At 33.2% G+C, this 22,541-nt stretch overlaps 1 protein-coding gene across 2 annotated transcripts in view; it reads left to right on the top strand.

The window, feature by feature from the left end:
- The window catches only part of GrlHz (Gustatory receptor-like Holozoa), an 87,415-nt gene that overhangs the window by 463 nt on the left and 64,411 nt on the right, over positions 1–22,541 (top strand). Inside the window, exon 1 of one of the 2 annotated variants that reach the window (XM_035352726.1) lies at positions 4,926–4,982. The exons of the other annotated variant lie outside the window; for it this stretch is intronic. Within the exon in view, the coding sequence (XP_035208617.1) occupies positions 4,941–4,982 (42 nt within the window). The 5' untranslated portion in view covers positions 4,926–4,940. Of the gene's footprint in view, positions 1–4,925; positions 4,983–22,541 lie in introns of those variants that run through there. 2 annotated transcript variants of the gene reach the window in all.

The following is a 22,541-nucleotide window of genomic DNA, read 5'->3' on the forward strand; positions in this document are numbered from 1 at the left end:
TAATTAAAATATTTATTACCTTTTACCTAAATAATTTAAGAAAACTGAATAAGAAACCTGATTTTAGAAAGTAGTATTAAACATAGTAGTTTATCTGTTTAGTTTTGTAGTTTATTGATTGGAATTAAATTGGAGTAATTTATTGAAAAACTTTATTGAAGAAATTATTTCCGGAGAAACTGATAATAAACCATTTAATGCATTGATGAACTCAATTAAAGTGTCGTAAAGCAGAATAATGTATATTAACGTTCGTTTTTTTTTTTTTTTTTCAGTTCGAAATACTTTTGTATCTGATTTCAAAAGAATTTTAAAAGCTAAAACCTATTGCGAAAAATTATAGTTTTCAAACACCATAGGTTTTCAAACACCATTACATACATGGGTAAATAATATAAAGTGGTTTCACAAATACCAAATTTATAAACGGTTTGGTTTCGTTAATTATGGCAAAGCACACTAGGGCTATCTGCCTAATAGGAGTGCTTTCGTGGAGGACTTTTCTAAGGGAAACTCACTTTTACGTTATACATGGAAAAACTATGAAAACGCTCATGCAGCCAGCCTGTTCACCTAGATTCGAACCCATGTTGGAAATACAAGTGTTCAGTGATTTTACCGCTTAGCCTCTGGTGGGTACATTTATATACGGAAATTATTACGTTTTATAAAATTTAAATAACAATATTTACCATGGTAATATAAATCTCAGCTGTAATAACTACTGCCCCACAAATTTTGACAGTTTGATAAAAATGCATGAAATTCCATTCCAGTATTAGTCCAAAGAGACAATTTGCCCAGAAAGACTATTAATTTCTTTTTTGGCATTTTGCATCGATTCACGATAAGCGTTCTTGTACTTTTCAAATTGTTGCAACAAAATATTATTGCCCTGTATTATATTTGAAGAAATTAAATAATGAAGAATCTCCATAAATGCATGTATGTTTCTCGCATTGTGATAAAACAACAGTACCTAAAGCCATCAAAATTTGAGTAACGTAATTTTCTTTCGAATATGGGCATGTGGAAGTCCTAATTAGAAAATATATATATATATATATATATATATCTTCAGCTCGCGAGACTGTGTATGGAAAAGTCTAAAGATATGCTTATTGCTGTTGAACTAAATTTTATGGTTTAACTGCGAAGAACATGATATTTAAGAAATAAAAGTAACACACAAAATGGTAAGGTAAAATCCTAGTATACGGTGCAGCCTTGGCGCGATTTTGAAAATTATCGCCAACACCAAAAATGATCCAAAGAACGTCTATATATATACTATGTGTGTATATACACTATATACATAGTATATACTATGTATAACTCTATATATTCTTTGAATGATCCGTTTACTACTCATCGTATATGTCGCGTTTTTACTGCTCATCATAAAGTCGCCAAAAGTAGCCAAATCCCGTGTGCACCGGATACTAGGATTAAACCAATGGTATAAAAACGCCCCTTTGGACGTAATTTAAAATCTGAAACCTTTCAATTTTTTTTTTTTTTTTTTTTTTTTTTTTTTTTTAAAGAATTATTTTGTTTTTTAAGAACAAAGTGATAAAATTTGTTTAGATGTTGCAAATAGGTTAGAAATAATTATCGTCTTTTCCAAATCGTGCTGTCCGGTATAGTGGTAGAAAATAAAAGGTAGTTTGTATAAGCTATTTTTAGATGTTTTTAAGCAAAATATTTTCTGTAGCCTGTTTTGCTTTGCTTTCGATGCCGTCAGTGGCGGAGTGGATAAGATCGCTGAATTTCCATTATCTCATTTTTTATTCGGTTTCCGATAACTGCAGGGCCCACCAGCGGCCGAGCGGTAAAGACGCTGAACACTGGTAGTTCGGTCCGAGGTTTGAATCCCGCGAACGGGCTGGCTGCATGGGCGTTTTCGTGGTTTTCCCCATGTGTAACGTGTATACGAGCCAGTTTCCCTTAGAAAGTCCTCCACGAAGGCATCCCTCCCTTTAAGCAGATAGCCCTCGTGTGCTTTGCCATAATTGAATAACCCAACCCGATAACTGCAGGCCTGCTGCTTATGGTCAAGCTTACTGTAAATATAAGACGATTTCCCTCGAGAGTCCTCAATATATTTTTTGTATGACAGACAGTCCACTAGTGCTTTGCCATGGAGAAGTAAACCTACGCTGCGATATTTCGTTGCCGTTGACAGTATAGTTACTTTATGTAACTTGAATACCTTTACTATATTGTATACATAATTATTATTTTTGAACACTATTTTCAAGTGCGTTATAGGCTTTAATATATTAAAATCGAACATGAATTTTTATTTTTGTCTTTAAACCTTGCATAAAGTGGATAGCATGTCTAGTTCCATATTCAACATGCATGGCAAAGTTTTCAGAACTTACAGAAGCACCAAGCAGCAAAATTTAGGAAAGGCAAAGTGTTTAGAATTTAGGCAGTCACCGGATCAGAATTTAATATCCGCAAAAATAGCACCATGCGACAAAATGCTGGCCCAAGTCATGGGCTTCCTTGGAACCTTCTTCCACATAAATAAAGTTTTGATTAGAAATTTCCAGTTGCTAATTTTAATATTATTAAAATTAATAATTGGGAAACTTAAACTAAAACTTAAGTACTAGCAAACTCTAAATACTTTAATATTAGTAAAATCATTATTAAAGCAATTCAGTTATCGATTGTCTTTAGGTAGATAGGCCTTGCGTGCTTTGCCCCAAGATAAATAATGTACTCCGATTATCCAAGCTTGGGATTTCCTCTGTTTCTAAATTAATAATTAATATAAATAATTCTATCGTAATGAGCATATTAACGAAGCATGGCCGTTCTCTCTGTAAGTAGCACATTTGTGTCCCATCTAGCACATTTGTGTCATTTTAAGTTTAAAATGGTGAGGAATACAGTTCTGAATCCCATATTCATATTCATTTACAGAAAAAAAGGAGTTAAAAAGTAAAAGCTAATCCAAAACAAATGTACCTATGAACAGAGCTTATTGCAGGAATATTAAAAGCGTCACCTAAAATTACCAGAATTGTCCTACACTAGCAAATACCAATACAAAATTAAAAGACCTGATTTTTTTTCCCCACTGTAATCAATTTATTTTAGACGGAGGCAGCCATGCATTTAATCATGGCTGCATTGAAAATGATCTAAAAGGGTAAGAAAAGTAATTATAAAAAAATAAATAAATAAAATCTGAAAGGTTTTAGATTTTAAATTACGTACAAAGGAGCGTTTTTTTTAGCGTTTTGTGTGTTACCTTTATTTATTAAATATCATGTTCTTTGCCCTTAAACCATAAAATTCAGTTCAGTAGCAATGTCGCAAAATAAAATAATTTTAAAATGAGCCTATTTTTATGAGCCTTCCGCATGCCGATATTCGTAGGAGGATTACGTCATTCAAAATTCGTGTCTCTATGTACCGTTGTTTTATCACAATGCAAGAAATAGACATACATTTATGCAGATTTTTCATTAATTTCTTCAGATATAATCCAAGACTAACATTTGGTGGCAACAGTTTGAAAAGTGAAACGGACATTTATAGTGATTCAACGCAAAATCTCGAAACGAAAACAATAGTCCTTCAGGGACAAAGCCCCTTTGGACTAAAAAATCTGAAAGCTTTCAAATTTCATATTACGCCCAAAGGTGCGTTTTGTGTGTTACCTTTATTTATTAAATATCATGTTCTTCGCACTTTAACCATAAAATTCAATCCGACAGCAATATCGCAAATTATTTAAAAGAACATAATATTAGAATTTTCGATACACAGTCTCGCGTACTAGAAATTTTTTTTTTTTTTTTTTTCTTTTTTCCCTGTACAGTGTTGCCATTTCTCGCTTTGAAAAACTCATAAATGCTCTACAAAACATGAAATAGATAATAAAACAAATTATAAATTTGGACTTCCAGATGCCTATATTCGGTTGAAGACGTACGTTATTCAAAATTTGAATGCTTGAAAATAATTCATGAAACTACCTGTTATTTTAAAAGTCTCTAGAGAAATTCTTCTAACATCAGACAAAGGGTTTTTGAATAATTTCAATAAAAAATAGTTTTCCCTTATTTTTTATATTATAAACAACAGAAAATACGTTTTTCATATACAAATATATCGTAGAAAACAAGGCGACTAAATACCATATTTATTCGATTCTAAGATAATCTTTTTCCCTATAAATATCACTAAAAACTTTGCAATATGAGTCTGTAATGTGTCTTAAATCATACATTTTTCTAAATTACTAATTATTCCAAAGTTAAATTTCCGAAATGACTAATTTAAATTTAAATGATTATATTATTACTATTAACAAGTTTCAAATATTTGCCTGTTGTGTTTGAGCTCTTTATTTCCTTTATTTTTTTTTAGAATCAGTGTTTTATTCCGTAAGCTGTACCAAAATTAAAAAGCGCGTTTTTTAATTGATGTCGCCTTAGATGGAATAAGTGCTATATATTTATAGTATACCTTGTATATACATGTAATGCTAAGCGGATAAATACATATAACTCAACTAAAACTTGCGTTTTAAAAGCAAAAAAAAATTTTATACAAATTTTTTATTTGAAATTTACATATTTTAGAAAATTAGAATTTTTTTTCTATTAAGAACATAATACTGCATTTAGATTTAAATTCATTAACTTCTTGTTAAACTTTATTTAAGCTGTTATTTATAACCACATAAATTATTTTTTACAACAGGACTTTTCTAATTTGAAGTAATGAAACTGCAGGCGTGTTTGATACCAAAATATTCACCCAACATCCTGATATTAAGCCAAAATCTTTGTCCTTATCTTAATGTATGCTGCATGATAAATTTTCAATCATTGTTCTTTGTATGGGTGTACAAGTTGCGAGATAATTATTTTGTGACTGAAAAAATTCTGCTAAATTAACACGCGTAAATAATCATGAAGAAAATTACACAGTCAATGCAATTGCCACTGGAAGAGGTAAGAAAATAAAACATACTACTTCTTACAAAATTTCTTATTTTATGATTAAGTTAAAAGATATTTTATTTAGTTCAGTAAAAAATGTTCTAAATATGTAAATCTTAAGATAATTTACTTGAAAAGAGGATCTAAATTTTAAACTAATTTTTGTTCTGAAAAATTGTTTTACGCAATGAAAAATATATGCAACTTATACAGGAGATATTAGTAATTTGAAAAGCATAAAACATTTCGGAAAAAGCTTCAGGATTTTGCTTGTATAAAAAGAGAAATTTTACATGTTATTTTTTATGTAATCATGTTATAAACCTGAAAGCGAAGAAGGAAGTTGAGAAGAACCTTTAGCCACTATGGGACATATATGTCACATTAAAAGTTTAAAAATTACTACTGGGTTAAAAAGTACTCAGAATCTCCTTAATGCTAATGCTGGGGATCATCTTCCAATAGTTGGAAAATCAAGACGCCGCTATGCTCGTTGTAGACAAATGAGCAGAAAGAAAAGAACAAATACAAGTTGCCCAATGTGTAATGCTAGGATTATGCAAAGAATGCAGGCGATGTAAAATTTACCATACGATGTAAAATTTACCATACGATGTAAAATTTATTTCATATAATAAAGCTTTCCAGAACAATAGATGTGCTTACAGTAATTCAATCGCTACGTGTGGGACATATGTATCCCACCATCAACTACGGCTGGGACATATATGTCCCAGCCTTGGGCTTGAAACCCGTTTGTCAAAAAAAAAAAAAAATCTAAATGCTAAATTTACCTTATTTATGACATATTTTGTTCACTTGGATAGAAAACGGTTTTTTTTTTTTTTTTTTTTTTTTTTAAATTTGTAGTCAAAGGGTTAAATCTAAGACGCCAGTAAGGCGATTACTAATGAGAAAAAAATCTTCCACCAAAGTCAAAATAATTTGTAAAAGTTTCGTTAAAATTTCTAAATGGGGGAGGAAGCTGAAAGGAGGTGATTGCAATCGGTTTGAGGATTTTCGCGTCTGGAAAACAAAAAGTACCTATCAACCGCCTGAATGTCAGTTTGCAACAGCTATCGTTAGTCAGCAGATCAGCAGGCTGAATAAGAGCCCTGAATATTGATAGTTTGTTTGTTTAAGCAATTATGATAAAGTTAGTGATGATTATCTGCCTAAGGAAAGGGATGTACACGTAGAAGAATTTTTAAGGGACACTGGCTTGTATTTCATCAGTGATAACTCGATTCAGTTCTAATCCTTATAAGTAAACTATTTGTATGAAACTTTCGTGGTTTTCTCCGTATATAATGCAAACACGTGGCAATTTTCTTTAGAAAGTTGTCCAATGAAGATATTTTTCCCATATGAGGAAGTTTTCCTGTCTTTGCCATGACTGATTAAACAAACGGAAATTTTGCAGGATTCAGTTTGGAGCTACTAATTATAAAATTCTTTTTAGATCATTATATATAATATACTACTACCTATTAAAGAAATTTTTACCGAAGAGGTAAAAATTTCGTTAATATGTGATAGTTAAAAAAGTATGGTCGTTTGCAAAGGAAAAGGTCTTAATATTTTTCGTGTGGAATGACAAATTTGAAAATTACTGCTGGTAACATAAATGGGTACTTATTGATCACCTGATACCTGCCGATACTTCGCCAAAAGTACTACTCGTTTCTCTGATTCTTACGAACGTTAGGCAATCCTACAAAAGTGTTGTGTGTGTGTGTGTGTGTGTGTGCGTGCGTGTATGTGCGTGCACGCGCTGACCAAGCTTTTTTTTTTTATTATTATTATTTTAATGCTAACTTCGATCCCCCAGACTGACGTCCACACGCACACGATGGAACGACTATGGAGATTAACAAACTAGAAGAATAACGTGGAATGTGGTAAAGCTCTTCATCACTTGTTACTATTACCTATCATATTTCATATGATGGTGGTGTTGTGTATTTAATTATGGCAAAGCACACTAGGGCTATCTGCCTAAGGGGATGGATGCCTTCGTGGAGGACTTTCTAAGGGAAACTGGCTCGTATACACGTTACACATGAGGAAAACCACGAAAACACCCATGCAGCCAGCCCGTTCTTGGGATTCGAACCTCAAACCGAACTACCAGCGTTCAGCGACTTTACCGCTCGGCCGCTGGTGGGCCATATTTCATATGAAGGCAGAGAATAACAATGCTAGAAGCCAGTTTGAACACAGCTACCGAATAAATCCACTGGAAATTGAAAAACCAGATTTTATTGTTAAGAGACGTCAATAGATTGTTCACGGTTTATCGATGGGTACTGCGTCCAGCAAATTCCAGTGAAAAATTATGCTTTGAAGTAGAAGATATTTTATTTTATTTACGTGAAAGTTTATATTCAGAATAGATTTATTTCCTCATGCATCGAATCAGGACAGCATAGTTAATCGTGAAGTAATCATTGCTGAAACACTTTTCAGAGATCGTCATATAGAAGGCTGTCAAGAGCTCGCACGGAATCCTGAAAAATGTCTGCAACATAAATGAAACGCCTTTATTTCAGTCGTCGCTTCATTCGCAAATTTCGAGGCTACCCAGCGGCCGAAATGGTATGCCACTGAACACTGGTAGTTCGGCTCGGGCTCTAATCCCGACGAGCGAACTGTCTGCATGAAAGGTTTCATAGTAATGTAAATATAAACCAGTTTCTCTTAAGGAATCCTCCACGAAGACACAGAATGTTTGTGCATTAGGTAGAGAATCCTTGTGCGCTTTGCTATAGTCAAAATAACCTAACCAAATCAATCATTCGTGATTTTCGACTTCGTATTTGCTTTGCTAAGTCAGTTGTAGCAAAGCACTTATGGGCTGTCTGTCCGAGGAGATAACTTTCATAAAGGAATTTCTACGACGACTGGTTCATGTTTACATCATACAAAAATTCGCAGCCAACCTTTTCACGGTTGGATTCGAGCCTAGACCTGACTGTTCAGCACTTTTGTTGGTTTTGTTTGTGAGAATAAAAAAGGTGAAACGGAATAGTCTAACAAGCGAGTTAAAAAAAAAAAATAAAAAAAAAATAAAAAATAAAAAAATTAGAGGGTAAACAATTCGATTTTCTAGAAACTGCGATTATGGACTTTGTTAAAAGAGCAAGAAATAATCATTATTTTTACCGTAAAATAATTCTAATTTTTTCCCAATACACTTTAGGTAGAAGAATAGTTCATAAGCAGCGAATCTAATAAGGAATGTTGATCTGCAAATAATTTGAAACTAAAATTGCAATTCATTTTTCTCCTTTTAGTATTTACCTTAAAATAATTTAATAACGAAATGAAAATATACTAGATTTTTTTTCAGCTAAAGTTCTCTTAGTAAAATAATGCATGCATAGAAATTTGAAACTGAAGTTCTTCGAGCTGGAATTTTTGTGACGTCTTAAAATCTAATGTTGAAAGTTAAGATCAGTCTAACGTAACCAAGAGCTTACCATCGAAGTTTTTTTTTTTTTTTTAAAGCTTTCTAATTTTAAAAACATAAAAATTATAAGATTAAAAAGAACTTCTTGTTATGCAACTTACAGTTTAACACCTCAAAAAATCTTAATGTAAGCAGTTGCAATAAATCTACACGTTTAAAGATTAGGTCCTCCGAAATTAAAGACAAACAACTTAATCTTATACAGAGTGATTAAAAAGTACATGACAAAAATATAAAGGAAGGTAGCAGAGACATAAATAAGCAGATTTTGTATCGGAACGTCTGGACTTAATGTCGCGCTGAGTGATAAAGGGTGCTTTTGAGTTTTTTGTTGGTAGATAAAAGCCTTGGTGTAAATTATCATTTCCACTACTATTGGGTTGGTAACTAAATAATTGCGGATTTCACTCATAGATGGCTTCAGTTGAATTTTTAGGGTTGCAGACGTAGTACAAATGTAAAACACATTTTGTTATTTGATAGTTGGCAATTCAGCTGTCAATCAGTAAAAAAAGTTTTTTGATCGGTTGCGTAGTTTTCGTTTGGCGTTCGTTGAAAAATGGAAAATCAAAAGGAACATTTTCGTCATATTTTGCTTTTTTATTTCCGCAAAGGGAAAAAAGCATCGCAAGCTCATAAAAAGTTATGTGCTGTTTATGGTGACGAAGCCTTAAAAGAACGGCAGTGTCAAAATTGGTTTGCCAAGTTTCGTTCTGGTGATTTTTCACTCAAAGATGAAAAATGCTCTGGCCGTCCAGTTGAAGTTGATGACGACCTAATCAAAGCAATAATCGATTCGGATCGTCACAGTACAACACGTGAGATTGCAGAAAAGCTTCATGTATCACATACATGCATTGAAAATCACTTAAAACAACTTGGCTATGTTCAAAAACTCGATACATGGGTTCCTGACGAGCTAAAAGAAACGCATTTAACGCAACGTATTAACAGCTGCGATTTGCTAAAGAAACGTAATGAAAATGATCCATTTTTAAAACGACTGATAACTGGCCATGAGAAATGGGTTGTTTACAACAATATCAAGCGTAAAAGATCGTAGAGCAGGACAGGTGAACCAACTCAAACAACATCAAAAGCTGATATTCATCAAAAGAAAGTTTTGTTATCAGTTTGGTGGGATTACAAAGGAATTGTCTACTTTGAACTCTTACCACCCAACCAAACGATCAATTCTGATGTCTGCATTGAACAACTAACGAAATTAAACAATGCAGTTGAAGAAAAGCGGCCCGAATTGACAAATCGAAAAGGTGTTGTATTCCATCATGACAATGCAAGGCCACACACATCTTTGGTCACTCGGCAAAAATTATTGGAGCTTGGTTGGGATGTTTTGCCACATTAACCATATAGTCCTGACCTTGCACCATCTGATTACTTTTTGTTTAGATCTTTACAAAACTCCTTGAATGGTAAAAATTTCAATAATGATGATGATGTCAAATCGTACCTGATTCAGTTTTTTGCTAATAAAAACCGAAAGTTTTATGAACGTGGGATTATGATGCTGCCTGAAAGATGGCAAAAGGTCATTGATCAAAATGGGCAATACATTACAGAATAAAGTTATTTAGTTCCATGAAAAAATTGTCTTTGATTTTCTAAAAAAAAATCCGCAATTACTTAGTTGTCAACCCAATAGTTTCAAGCGGTATGTATTGGACTCGAATGCGAAGTTGGCCGATATACATTTTATGTATGAGGCTGAGGTTGAAACAGAGTAGCTATTCAAAGGAGGTATAGAGAACGATTCCCGGGTATCTCCTTCGAGCGGACTGTTGCGTTTCCATCTGCAGCCCCGTAAATAAAATGCATATCACGGAGTTCCATACATAACCAATGAATATTGTTCATAGTTAATGATGGTTTACGTCAGCAGAATTCTTTTATTCATTGCCCAGTAGCGTTCTATACCAACTGAACGCATCATTTGGACACTGTATACTGTGTGTATTTCGATTCGTCTACTTGCCTTTACATTTTGACGAAATAATTTTTAAATCCCCCTGCATGTAAAAACATCTGTTAAAACGGTAGGAAAAATATTTGTTATGATAACATTTAATAGTAAATTTACGCCAGCTGAAGACTTAACCGGAAAAAATTACCGGAATTATTTAACCTGAAGAGACCTAACCAGAATTATTTAACGAGAAAAAAAAAAAAAACTTAATTATTCAAGCTGAAGATGTGCATTAACTTCTCTGGTTCGCTTACAAACGAGGCTTGCAACTAAAAGTTCCTATTAAGTGGCAATATTTTCTTCTTTGTCAAACTACAAAAATCTATGAGCTCAAAATAATAAATAAATTGAAGAATTTTCCATCGAGGTATCTAATTAATACCTTTTTTATTCAACCAATATAATTATAGAGTAGGGGTTACATCAAGGCTTGCTTAGGACCAGAAGGCTTGGATATAAAGCGCCATAGTTAAGAGGCTCCCACCAAAACCATTCCATCTCCCATAATTCTGTTTCTTGAAAATAAGAAAAAGGTCTTTGGGACATCTAAAAGAACGCTGGGCTTAAGGATTTAGCATGTCTCAATCGAATCCTGGACGGCATAGTGATGACTAAAGAATAATGTTTATTCAAAGTAAAATGTTTTTCTTTAATACATTAAAATATGCTATGCGCAGTTAAATTATAGAACATTTTTCGGAATGAAAATGTTGTGCAGATAAAAGTTAAGAGTGTTCTATCATTATACTTTTTGATTTCATAATACTTCATTAACAAACTATTTGTATATGTTTGAAGATAGTTTTTATCATTTGCACTTGGGATTAAATTTAAATGAGTCTTTTAATATTGCATAGAATATTCATAAGCGCAGTTACATTATAATCTTAAGTGAATACTTGAAGCAAAGCATTATAACGTTGCGCGCCTACAACTTGCACGCAACCAAGAGGTGACTGTGAAAACTTGTATAAAAGATAGAGCCTTTTGAAGGGTTTAAGTCCCTTTTTATTCAACGTAATAAATTACAATTGCGTTCTCTTGACGCTTACAGACGATGCCAACTTGGCAGTCAAATAAAAATAATAACCTGAAAAGAAAGTAAAGACAAGATTCTAACTACGAGGCTCTCTAAAATAACTAACTCACCGCGTTTTACAATACCGCTGCTAATTCAGCAGACTTGAAGCTCACTGGAACAATTTCCACTACTTCCCGCCAAGCACATAGGCCGCAACGCGGGGTTCTTCAATTCTCGCTAACTACCTCCGCGCTCGCTAAGTAAGAATATCTCACACACCGAACTTGTTTCCTTCTATTTAAATCAGAATACTTCCGCTGATAATTTGAATCCTTGCGCGTTCTACTCAAATTTACATATTCTGGCATTGGCAGTTCCAGGGGAAAGTAAGGCTTGACAGGAAAGATAGTTTAAACTTAAAATAAATGTTAGTTAAAATAAATATAAACCCTACAGCATTTATTAATGATTTTTGGCCAATTATCCTTATTTCGATATTACATTTTATTTTTAGCGAAGTCAAACGAATAACAAACTGAAAGCCCGTACATTTTAATTTGCCTGCAATATAAAATCCAGGCTTAAAATACTTGTTTCAGCTTTTTTTTAAAGAATTCATACATGTTAATTTCCAGTTAGTAGCTAGCTGCAAGCCCATTATTTTGAATTTAGATTCCATTAAATAGAAAAATATGGCAAATAACTTTTTTTCGTACTAACAAAAGATTAAATGAAAGAGTATCAGTAGAGGTGAAAGCATGTTGGAAAGGGTTATTGCAAGAGCATTTTATTACAAGAAAGCATACCTTTCTAGCACATAATATCCCCAGGGTGTCCTATTTAAGTCGCAGTCCCGGGACATACTTAGGATATCCTGAATACATTGATTCTCAGATGCCCTGAGGACATCGTAATTTAACATCTTGAGGATGTCTTATTTAAGTCGCTATGTCCCAAGATATGTGAAGATGTTCTGAAGATGTTGATTCTCGGACGTTGTGAGGACTTCACCAATTTCACATCCTGAGGATACTGCGTTTTCTTGAGGATTTCCATTGTCAAACATTCTGAGGATATTTGTTTTCAAGTCTGCCAGTTTTAGTTTTTTGACATGGCACATCTGAAAATATTATTTAATTTTCATATTTATTTTACTAAGAGTTGTTTCTAAATGCTTATTTCGTCAATTTCTATAGAGATTCAAGAAACAAATAATAAGTTCAACAACGGTGAAATAAGAATTTCGATTAATTCTCTTGTATCTAACTTCCAGGAACTCCACGATAGCACTGTTGATGCATGCCAGTTATCAATAATTTCAGACAAAGGTTACTCTACTGATTTTGGCTGTACTGGCGTCATTTTAGTTAAGTCTCTGTAGTAAAAAATTTACTGGCGTTAAATACTTTGAAGGATTAGAAGTAATAATAACTGACTTTTACATTTTTCAACAATGAAATTTTTATCTTTATTAAAGTATTTTGATAGTAGTTAACTCAAAATTTGGGTAATACGAGCACGTATCTTTGCAAATATACTGCCCTTCAAAAGTTAAGGAACAGCATGTTTTTTGTGTCTTAATTTGAGAATGAAGCAACATAGAAACAAGAAATTTACAGGACATGTTTACTATAAACAGTTCTTCAATGAATGCGACATAGAATGTGTCTAAAGTTCAACACAAACATAAATTACAACAAAAAATTGCACGCTTGCCAGAGAAATGCAGTCTTGGAGAAACAATTTGAGAGGAAGTTGAGGACAAATGTAGTGGGTTCTAATAAGGAATGCGTCCACTCCTAGCTGCAATACATTGGCAGCAACGACGTTCCATGCTGTCAATGGGAAGCAACGACTCGGAGTAAGCCTTGTTCCTATTCCGTGCCTTATCCGAGTAATCCTTTTTCAAGCTCATCTATCGACTTTAGAAGATGACTTAAAGCGGCAATCTGTCTCCCATGGTAGTCCGAAAGATGTTTTATCGTATTCAGGTCGGGGGATTGAGCTGGCCATTTTATCCGCTTCATACCGTGATCCTCAAGACATTCTTCAGCAACCCGAGCTCGATGCGGTTGCTCATTGTCGTCCATCAGAAGAAATCCAGGACCAATAGCAGCGGCATATGGACGGACATATTGATCAAGAATATTGTATCGCTATCTCACACCTGTCAAAGCACCTCCAGTGGGACCATCGAGAGGATCCCAGCCCAAACCATTATTCCACTACCTCTGTAACTGTGCCTTTTCTGGTGCGTTGTTCCCTCCAGATCAGCTGACGACCTGAATTACTTTCCAATGTGAACCTGGACAAGTCTTTGAAGAGAACAGACGCCCATTTGTAACTGGCTCAGGAGACGTGTTCTCTTGCCCAACATAAACGGGCACCTTTGTGTCCTCGGGTAAAGCGGAGACAAGCAACTGGTCGTCTAGCATATAGACTTGTATTGTGCAGGCGTCTACGTACTGTCGTAGCTGAGATTCTTGTTCCTGTTGGCCACTAAATGATCTGCCATGAGCTAAGGCACAGTAATGTTACTCTTCCTTCAGACCGAAGGAGCTAAATAACGATCTCCCGAAGGTGTTGTAACTCTCGGTCTGCTTGCAACATGTCTTCTAGACACAGAATCTTTGGATTCAAACTGATTAAATAGTAGGTGGACGCCAATACGAGAGACATTGCGATGTCTAGAAGCATCAGCTTGTGACATCCCTATTTCCATCCATCCGATCGCTCGCGACCTCAACGAATCGGGCAAACGACTTCTCCTGGACATTGATAGACTCTCCTGGATATTATCCATGAAACTGCAATAACAACTGACGATCAACACTCATGAACAAAAATTACAATGTTTGCATTTTTTCCTCCAACTCCTATATAAATATTTATTTCTATAGAATAAAAGTGGTAGCTATTGTTTTTGCATATATGTTCTTAAACTTCGTTACTGTCATGCAAAAGAACTGTGAATTTAAACACTACTGACATTTTTGTAATGGTGAGCTTTGAAAAGCATGCTGTTCCTTAACTTTTGAAGGGCAGTGTACATCGAAAATTTGCATTTTAGATCGTGGGCTGTTTCATTCATTACTCCTGCACGCTACGTATGTGCTTATATCAAATTATTTATATATTTGAATATCTAATTATTTTATTTATTTTTTGGTTATTTTCCCCATGTGTCATGAGCTTTACCTTAATGAAGGTGCATTCACTTCGAGCACATATTTAAGAAAGGCAAGCCCAGAGAATTTCAAGAATCATCTTAATGTTAGACATTAAGATAGTTGACCACCACAAAACACACTACGGTTACCTAACTTTTAAAGTTAGGATAACGTTTTGAAGAATTTTCTAAGGGAAATCGGTTCGTATTTTTGTTATGTATGGAAGTTTGGTTGCATTTGAGTTTTTGTGGAAAATACCACAAAAACTCCAATGCTACCAATTCCTCTGCTAGGTTATGCACCGGGTCTTATTTTTAACGGTTTTAACCACTCTATCGTAGCCCGAGCGGTAAAGTCACTGAACACTGATAATTTGTTCCGGTGTTGGAATTCGGGTGAACTGGCTAACGTTTTCTTGGCTTTCCACGTGTTTAGGGTGTATACGAGCCAGTTTCCCTTAGAAAGTCCTCCCCGAAGGCATCCCTTCCCTTAGGTAGGTAGCGTTCGAGTGCTTTGCGATAATCAAATAAATTAAACGAAACATCTGGGTCGTCAGGGAACTAGCTGGGCTGAAGAAAGACAATCTGCCTCATACACAAGAAATATCAGAATGAAGGAAAGTATTTGAAAAGGAAAGAAAGATCGAGAATCGAGAGGTGTTTATGATAACATTGTTCACTAGATAAAGGGGTTGATCTAATTTGTCTTTTCAGAATTGCTCTAGTGTAGCTGGCGATAAAGGAAGACAGGCATAAGACCAACAGATACCATCTCTATAGCAGTATCAGAATTGGATATTTGATTGATAGCATTCGTCATTAGATCATGAACAATCCATTAAACAATTTAAAATGAAAATTGTAGTTTGTTAGTGTTAAATTTGTAGTTTGAAGGCACTGATAGTAATTAAATATTTTTTGAACAGGTAGAATAATTTGAAAACAATTTTTAGAACTGATTTTAAATGCCTTTCAACTCTCAGCGGCGGAACGTTAAACTCTCTGAACTCTGGTATATCAACTCGGATCCAAATCCCAGCGATGGGCTGACAGTGTGGAAGTTTTCAAGGTTACCCGAAGGTCAGTCAATAGACAAGGTTATGTTCTTTCATGCTCAAACTTTGCTCTTCCCTGCTCTCAAAACCGTGACATATCTTCTCTATCCGCTTAGTGACGTTGCTTTAATCAAAGAAGTGTGAGAAACGAGAAACCTTGCTTCAGAGCAGAACGTCGACGTCACCTTGTTGGTTTATCTTTCCCGAGAAGAGGAGACTTTGTCTTCCCGCACGGTAATGTGGACGTGAGTTTCCTTTATGGAGAAAATCCTCCTCGGAGATATATCTTCGCCTTCGATTGCTTTACCACAAGCAAATAAACTAAACCAAACCAAACTTTGTAAATATCTGTTAAAAATGTTGGAAATATATTTTTATTTATATTAATAAATATCTTGATTTATTTAAAGGTTTTTAAGATTATTTTAGTAAAAAAAATATAAGCAGCCAAAAATTTATATTCGCAGTAAAAATGTTTCCTAAATATATATATATATAATTTTTAAAATGTACGCAGTAAATTTTTTTTATTACCAATAAAATTCTGAAATTTATATTTCACCTCGTTATTATGTCATTTCTTGCATAATAATAAATAAGAATAAAAAGTCATTGATTTAAGGAAATGCTACTTTATTTCAGATAAAATGATTCAGGTATAAATAAAAATAAATAAATGATGATTACTTTACTTAATACTGTTGGCTTTTAAACTTTAAGTTCTTCCCTTTTTTTTTTTTTACTCGCCCAAAGGGCGTTAGCCCAGAAGAGCCATTAATTTCATTTCGGCATTTTGTGTTGGTTCACTATAAAAGTCTGAATCATTTTTCAAATTGTTGCCACCAAATATTAGAGCCCTACATTATATTTAAAAAAATTAAATAATGAAGAATCTGCATGAATGTTTGTATGTTTCTGGTATTGTGAAAAAAAAAAGTACTTACAGACATCAAATTTTGAATAAGATAGTCCTCCACTCCAATATGGGCATCTGGAAGCCCAAATTTAGAACCTGGAATTATTTTTATTATCTATATCATATTCTGTAAAACTTTAATGAATTTTTTATTAACATACTTCAAAGACTTCAAAGCGTTCCATTAGCATCGCATGCATCTTCATGCACGCATATTTTATGCACGAGGTTTCTTTACATTTCTTACTGGTATTATATGTTACTGATTATTATTATTATTTGTTACTGGTAACGTAGCAACACAAAGACGTTACAATGTCTAACTGTATTTTGCGTCGAATGACTTTGAATGTCTGTATCACTTTTCAAATTCCGTTTTGAAACCTCCGTGAAAAAGACGCCCCTTTAGGCATAATATATTATCTGAATTCCTTCAGATTTTATTTTTCTTTTTAGCCCAAAGAACGTTAGCCCAGAAAGACTAATAATTTCGTTTTGGCATTTTGCGTCGATTCACTGTAAAAGGCGAATCACTTTTTAAATTGTTGCCACCAAATTTTATCGCCCACTGTTATATTTAAAGAAATTAAATAATGGAGAATCTGCATAAATGCATATATGTTTCTCGTATTGTGATAAAACAACGGTACCTAGAGGCATCCAATTTTGAATAACGTACGTCTCCACCCAAATATAGGCATTTAAAAGCCCAAATTTGGAATTTGTTTTTTCTATTTCATATTTATAAAGCAATTATGAGTTTCTGATCAAGAAACTTAACGATTTCAAAGCGAGCAATGGCAACACTGTACGAAAAAAAAAAAAAAAAAGAGAGAGAGAGAGAGGGTTTTTTTTTTTTTTTTTTTAATTTTTTTTTTAAATCTCCAGCGCGTGAGACTGTGTATTGGAAATTCTAAAGATAGGCTCTTTTAAATATTGTGTGATATACCTGTTGAGTTGAATTGAATTTTATCGTTTAAGTGCGAAGAACGTGATAATTAATAAATAAAGGTAGCACACAAAACGTTAAAAGAACTGTATCTGAAAGCAGATTTTTTTTTTTAAATTTATTTTCTCTTTTTTTATGGGGTCTGAAAATGTTTTTGTACAAACATACGGTTGTTCGTGAGATATTATGCAAATAGTGATGTTATCACTAACAGCAAAAATTTTACCTTACACATCTGAACACTGGTAGCCCGACATAAGTTCCAGAACTGGCAACTACACGGTGTTTTCAAGATTATTTTTACTTATTTTAAAAATTAGAAGGCGTTTAGGCTCAGTATAAAAATATGCCTCGTTGGTAAATTTGCTGCCAATCGATACGAGCACAGTTGTGTAATCATGTTTCTTTTGTTTATCACATAAGTATCTTATCATTCTTGCTGATTAACAGAAGCATAATATGACATAATATGTTTTATTTCAAGTTAAAACGCAGTTTCGGATGATAACATTTCTCTTTTTTCATCAGATTGAAATACTTATGAATAATATTGACCGAATAGGGTGCCGTATCATTCACGATTTCTCACTGTAGCCACTTTCTTCAGCACTCTCAGTTGTCCTCTCCGAGTCTTTACATACTAGTATTAGTATGATAATATATTATTAACAGGAATAGTCCACTACAGAGGTGGGTGATGATGTCTCTTTTTTTTTTTTTTTTTCCGCTTATCAGCGAAATATCGATTTCTTTCTTAATCTAAGATTAACCTTACTTTAGATGCAGAAATATCTTGCTCTCAGTTTTTCTGAAAAATTATGTATACGAATCTGCTTATCTTGAAACAGCAATGAAAAAATTATCTGTCAGTATTCTATACATAGGTCATTAAAGATTAAACGAAATTTGGTGACAGAGCTTTATTTGCAACTTTCCAAATTTTAGTTAACGAAATTTGGTTCCCCCCAAATCGATGAAATTACAGATTTTTCAATTTTTTTCCTAGAAAAATACTTTACTACACTGAAGAGAAATTTTGAAATAATCTGAAAAAAATAAATGGTGTAAAACGGCTTTTAAAATTTTTGACAGCCCTTCAAATGCTCCACCCGTCAGTGTTTAATTCTTTTTCACTTCTTAAATTGTTTCAGTAACTTACTAAAAATCCGTGTAGAAGAAGAGGAATGTATTAAATATTGCTGCACCTATCAGCAAACTGTGTTTACATGTATAAATTGATTTATTTAATTAAAGTGAAATTGGGGGAAATTTGTTTTTACTTTTAAACTGGCAGGTTTATACATATATTTATATATAAGTATTAAAACCTTCTGAGATTTTAAATGAAATAAAAAATCGAAAAATATTAGCGAGAAATCGCGAAAATAATTATTAATTTTCGCTATGCTTCTTCAAAAACTGAAATTATTTGTGAGGAGACACGAACAGAAAGAGGCGGCTTAATGAAAGTGGTTAAGCTCCTTACTGTAGCATTATTAAAAATAGTGCTGGAATAAGCATTAAACTTTTTAATAAACTTTAATTAAAATACACCTAAATTTATTTAAAATGCAGTTCATGAGACCAAATGGCTAAAAGAGGAGAAAAAATCACATATACTGCTGAGCGGTTTTAAATAAAATGTTTTATGTCTATTCAAATTTCAAATTCTGCTTCTTGAAAAATTAATAAAGCGAAAAATTAATATTATTAATATTGATTATAAATCTTTTAGAAAATATATTATAATTATTTTATGTATTAAAATTATTTTGGAAGAATTTTACAAAACAAAAACTTGTCAAAAAAAATTGGTACTTTTCCGTTTCGCCGGCGCAAATCTCGCCAAGCAGACTTTATTGGCGACAACATACAGTATACACATAAAAAATATTAAAAAAATTTTAGTTCTAATAATTCGTTTAAAAAAAGAAGACATAAACATTTAATATCGCTTAAAATTTTATAAAAAGCCAATAAATAAAGACAATAAATTTGTAGAAAGGCATTAATTTAAGAATTTACTATGCTTTCATGGTTCAACATCCTGATTCGCCGGTTCATATCACGTGACCCCAAGCGATCTCATCTCACGTAAACTACTCTACAAAAATCTATTGCTCTCAATAATTATCTACATCCATTTCAAGTTAAATCTTAATTTGGAACACAAGTTTAAAAGCAAGAAATATTTCAATTCGTACGAATAACTTACTCAGAAATTATGTAAAACTGCAGTGCTTTACTTCGCTAATGCATTCTCATTAGAATGGATGAATTTAACCCTTGACTTTACCTTTTCTATATTTTCGGCTTCGGATAAGCGCTGTGATTGCATCACAATTGACTTAATTACCGAAAATGGCTTTAGACATAAACTGAACTATCTGATAAAAAGTCTATGTATTCTATATGCCAGTATTGTAAGAAACAACAAACTAGTCTGATAAGAAAAAGCTGCGACTTGTTTTGAAAATGATGCGTAAAAGGTTACCAGCGAGAATATTCCGTTTGCATCAGTTATACCATTAATGGCGACTTTATCGCTTGCGCCGGCAAAACGGAAAAGTAACGAAAAATTCTACTGCATTTTATGATTTTTTGGAATATTTCTGGCCAGATAAAGTTTTAAATAAAAGCTTGTAATTTATGTTTATATTAACCAATTGAATTTTTCTAGGTTTATATATATATATATATATATATATTGAAATTTAGTAATAAAATTTTTAATAAATTTGAAATGATTTAATGATCATTTAGACAGTTTACATTCTTTAAACTGCGTTTTCTCAGTTTGCATTTTTTCGATAAATCCTTTTACTTACAGGGCCCACCATCAGCCGAGGGGTAAAGTCGCTGAACACTGGTAGTTTAGTCCGAGGTTCGAATCCCGCAAACTGGGTTGGCTGCATGGGAGTTTCCGTGCTTTTCCCCATGTGTAACGTGTATACGAGCCAGTTTTCCCTAGAATGTCCTCCACGAAGGCATCCCTCCCCTTAGACAGATAGCCCACGAGGCTTTGCTATAATCGCACATAAATAAATTACCTTTTACTTACAGTCCTAAAATTTATACAGATATGGATTAAATTATAAATATATTTACTTTTTGTTTAAATTTACATATTTAATAGAAACAAGGAGGGATTTTCAAAAATACTGAAAAGGAAAATTATTGAAAGTGAAAAAGTGATTGAGGTCATATTTCAGTTTTTTACATAAAAATGGGCTTTTATTTTTTCTCAGGAGCTAATTCATTAATTGCAAAATCGATCCTTAAAGTTATTAAGAACACGCTCATAAATAAAATAAAAAAATTGGGAGAAAAGCATTGAAAACTGTAGGCAGAGAAAACCATTTTAACCCTTAAATTTTTCTTCAAAAAATTTAATAATTAAAAAAATGACTGGCAAAAATTTTTTTTCTGCTTAAAATCATTTCGTCTTGCAAAACCATTTAAAAATATTCTTAAAAAGTAGGTGAAAGTTCTGAAATAAAAATAATCATTCAAAATGTACCGAGTCCTCTGAAGTATAAAATACTAATAAAGAAGTCTTGCCATCAAAAAAAGTAAAGATTAAATACGTAGATGTTTGTAAAATTCCAGGAATTCAGCTCTAGTTCAATTCTTAGAACTTAACATGTAACGCCAGAGGCAAGTCTTGATATATTTATGCAGCTATCCTTTTTAATCCGATTCAGTTGTTTGACTGATACAGGTGCATTTTTGTTGCATTGTTTTTGTAACCATGAAAGATGCGAAAGAGCAATCCTTTTTTTCTTTGTGTAAAAAGGGTGCGATAACTTCAGAAGTTGTTCAACGTCTACGAGGAGTATTCTGTTTCCCCACTTGAAAAACAGTTAGTTACAGGGTGTTTGATTTGAGAGTTTAAACATGCCACATTGAGGAGATACTGAAGTGGTTCTTAGAGGACCGTTTAAAAAACAGTTTTTCGTTGAGATAAGTGAATGAATTCAGTTAAATGGGGATTACGCTGAAAAACTGCATTTTTATTTTAGTAAAAATTGATGAAATCAACAAAAAAGAAAAAAAAAAAAAAAATTCTGAAAACTTTCTGATTTTATATTACACCTAAAAGGATGTTTATTTTTCATTTACAAACACACACAGACACGTTTCGAGAGCATTTAGGCTAATGTCTTTTTGGACTAAAAATATTTAAAAACAGCATATCTTTAGAATTTTAGAATTTCTGAGAGGCGTCGGAGATAAAAATGTTGTCCTTTGTACAGTGTTGCCATTGCTCGCTTTGAAATCGAGTTTAATCAAAAATTAGTTAAAGTTTTAAAAAATATGAAATAGATAATAAAGCGAATTCAAAATCCCAAATTTCGGGCTTTCAGATGCTCATATTCGGGTGGAGAACTACGTTATTCAAAATTTGATGACTCTAGGTACCGTTGTTTTTTCACAATGCGAGAAACTACCTACATTGATACAGATTCTTCACTATTTAGTTTCCTAACGAAAAATTTACACGCTGCCCTACAATCATTCCACTTCCTGCAGAAAATGCTTTGATATGTGGCTGGAGGCTCCTCTTTCCTTAAAATTCTCAACCTCCATCCAAGGTTTGTGCCCAAGAGAGGCGTGCATTCAAAGTTTAGAATCGACTTTTAAGGCTTACTTATTATTAAAATTTTTGAGATGAAAATAATTTTCTCAGTTTCATGTAAGAAATGTTGGAGCTCGCTTATTTATGACTTCGGGTGCGCTCCGGCTAAACTTACGATTTACCTCAAAAATTGAGAATTATCGGAGCCAGCGACACCTTTTAGATAGTTACACGACGGTGTTGCACCAGGCTCTAACGACCTCCGGCGCAATTTAAGTACTGCCTACAAGTACGTTGTACAAGCCTGTATGATAGAGAAAATTTTGTGGAAAGGAATGAAAGAAAATTTTACAACCAGGACAATAAAATATTCTAGATATTGAGAAGCAGTCAGAATACCTTTTGAAGCGTGTCTACTTCGAA

Source organism: Stegodyphus dumicola, chromosome 6, assembly GCF_044657685.1.
Source record: "Stegodyphus dumicola isolate Sdum_Otavi_A_Nest chromosome 6, ASM4465768v1".
NCBI lineage: Eukaryota > Metazoa > Arthropoda > Arachnida > Araneae > Eresidae > Stegodyphus > Stegodyphus dumicola.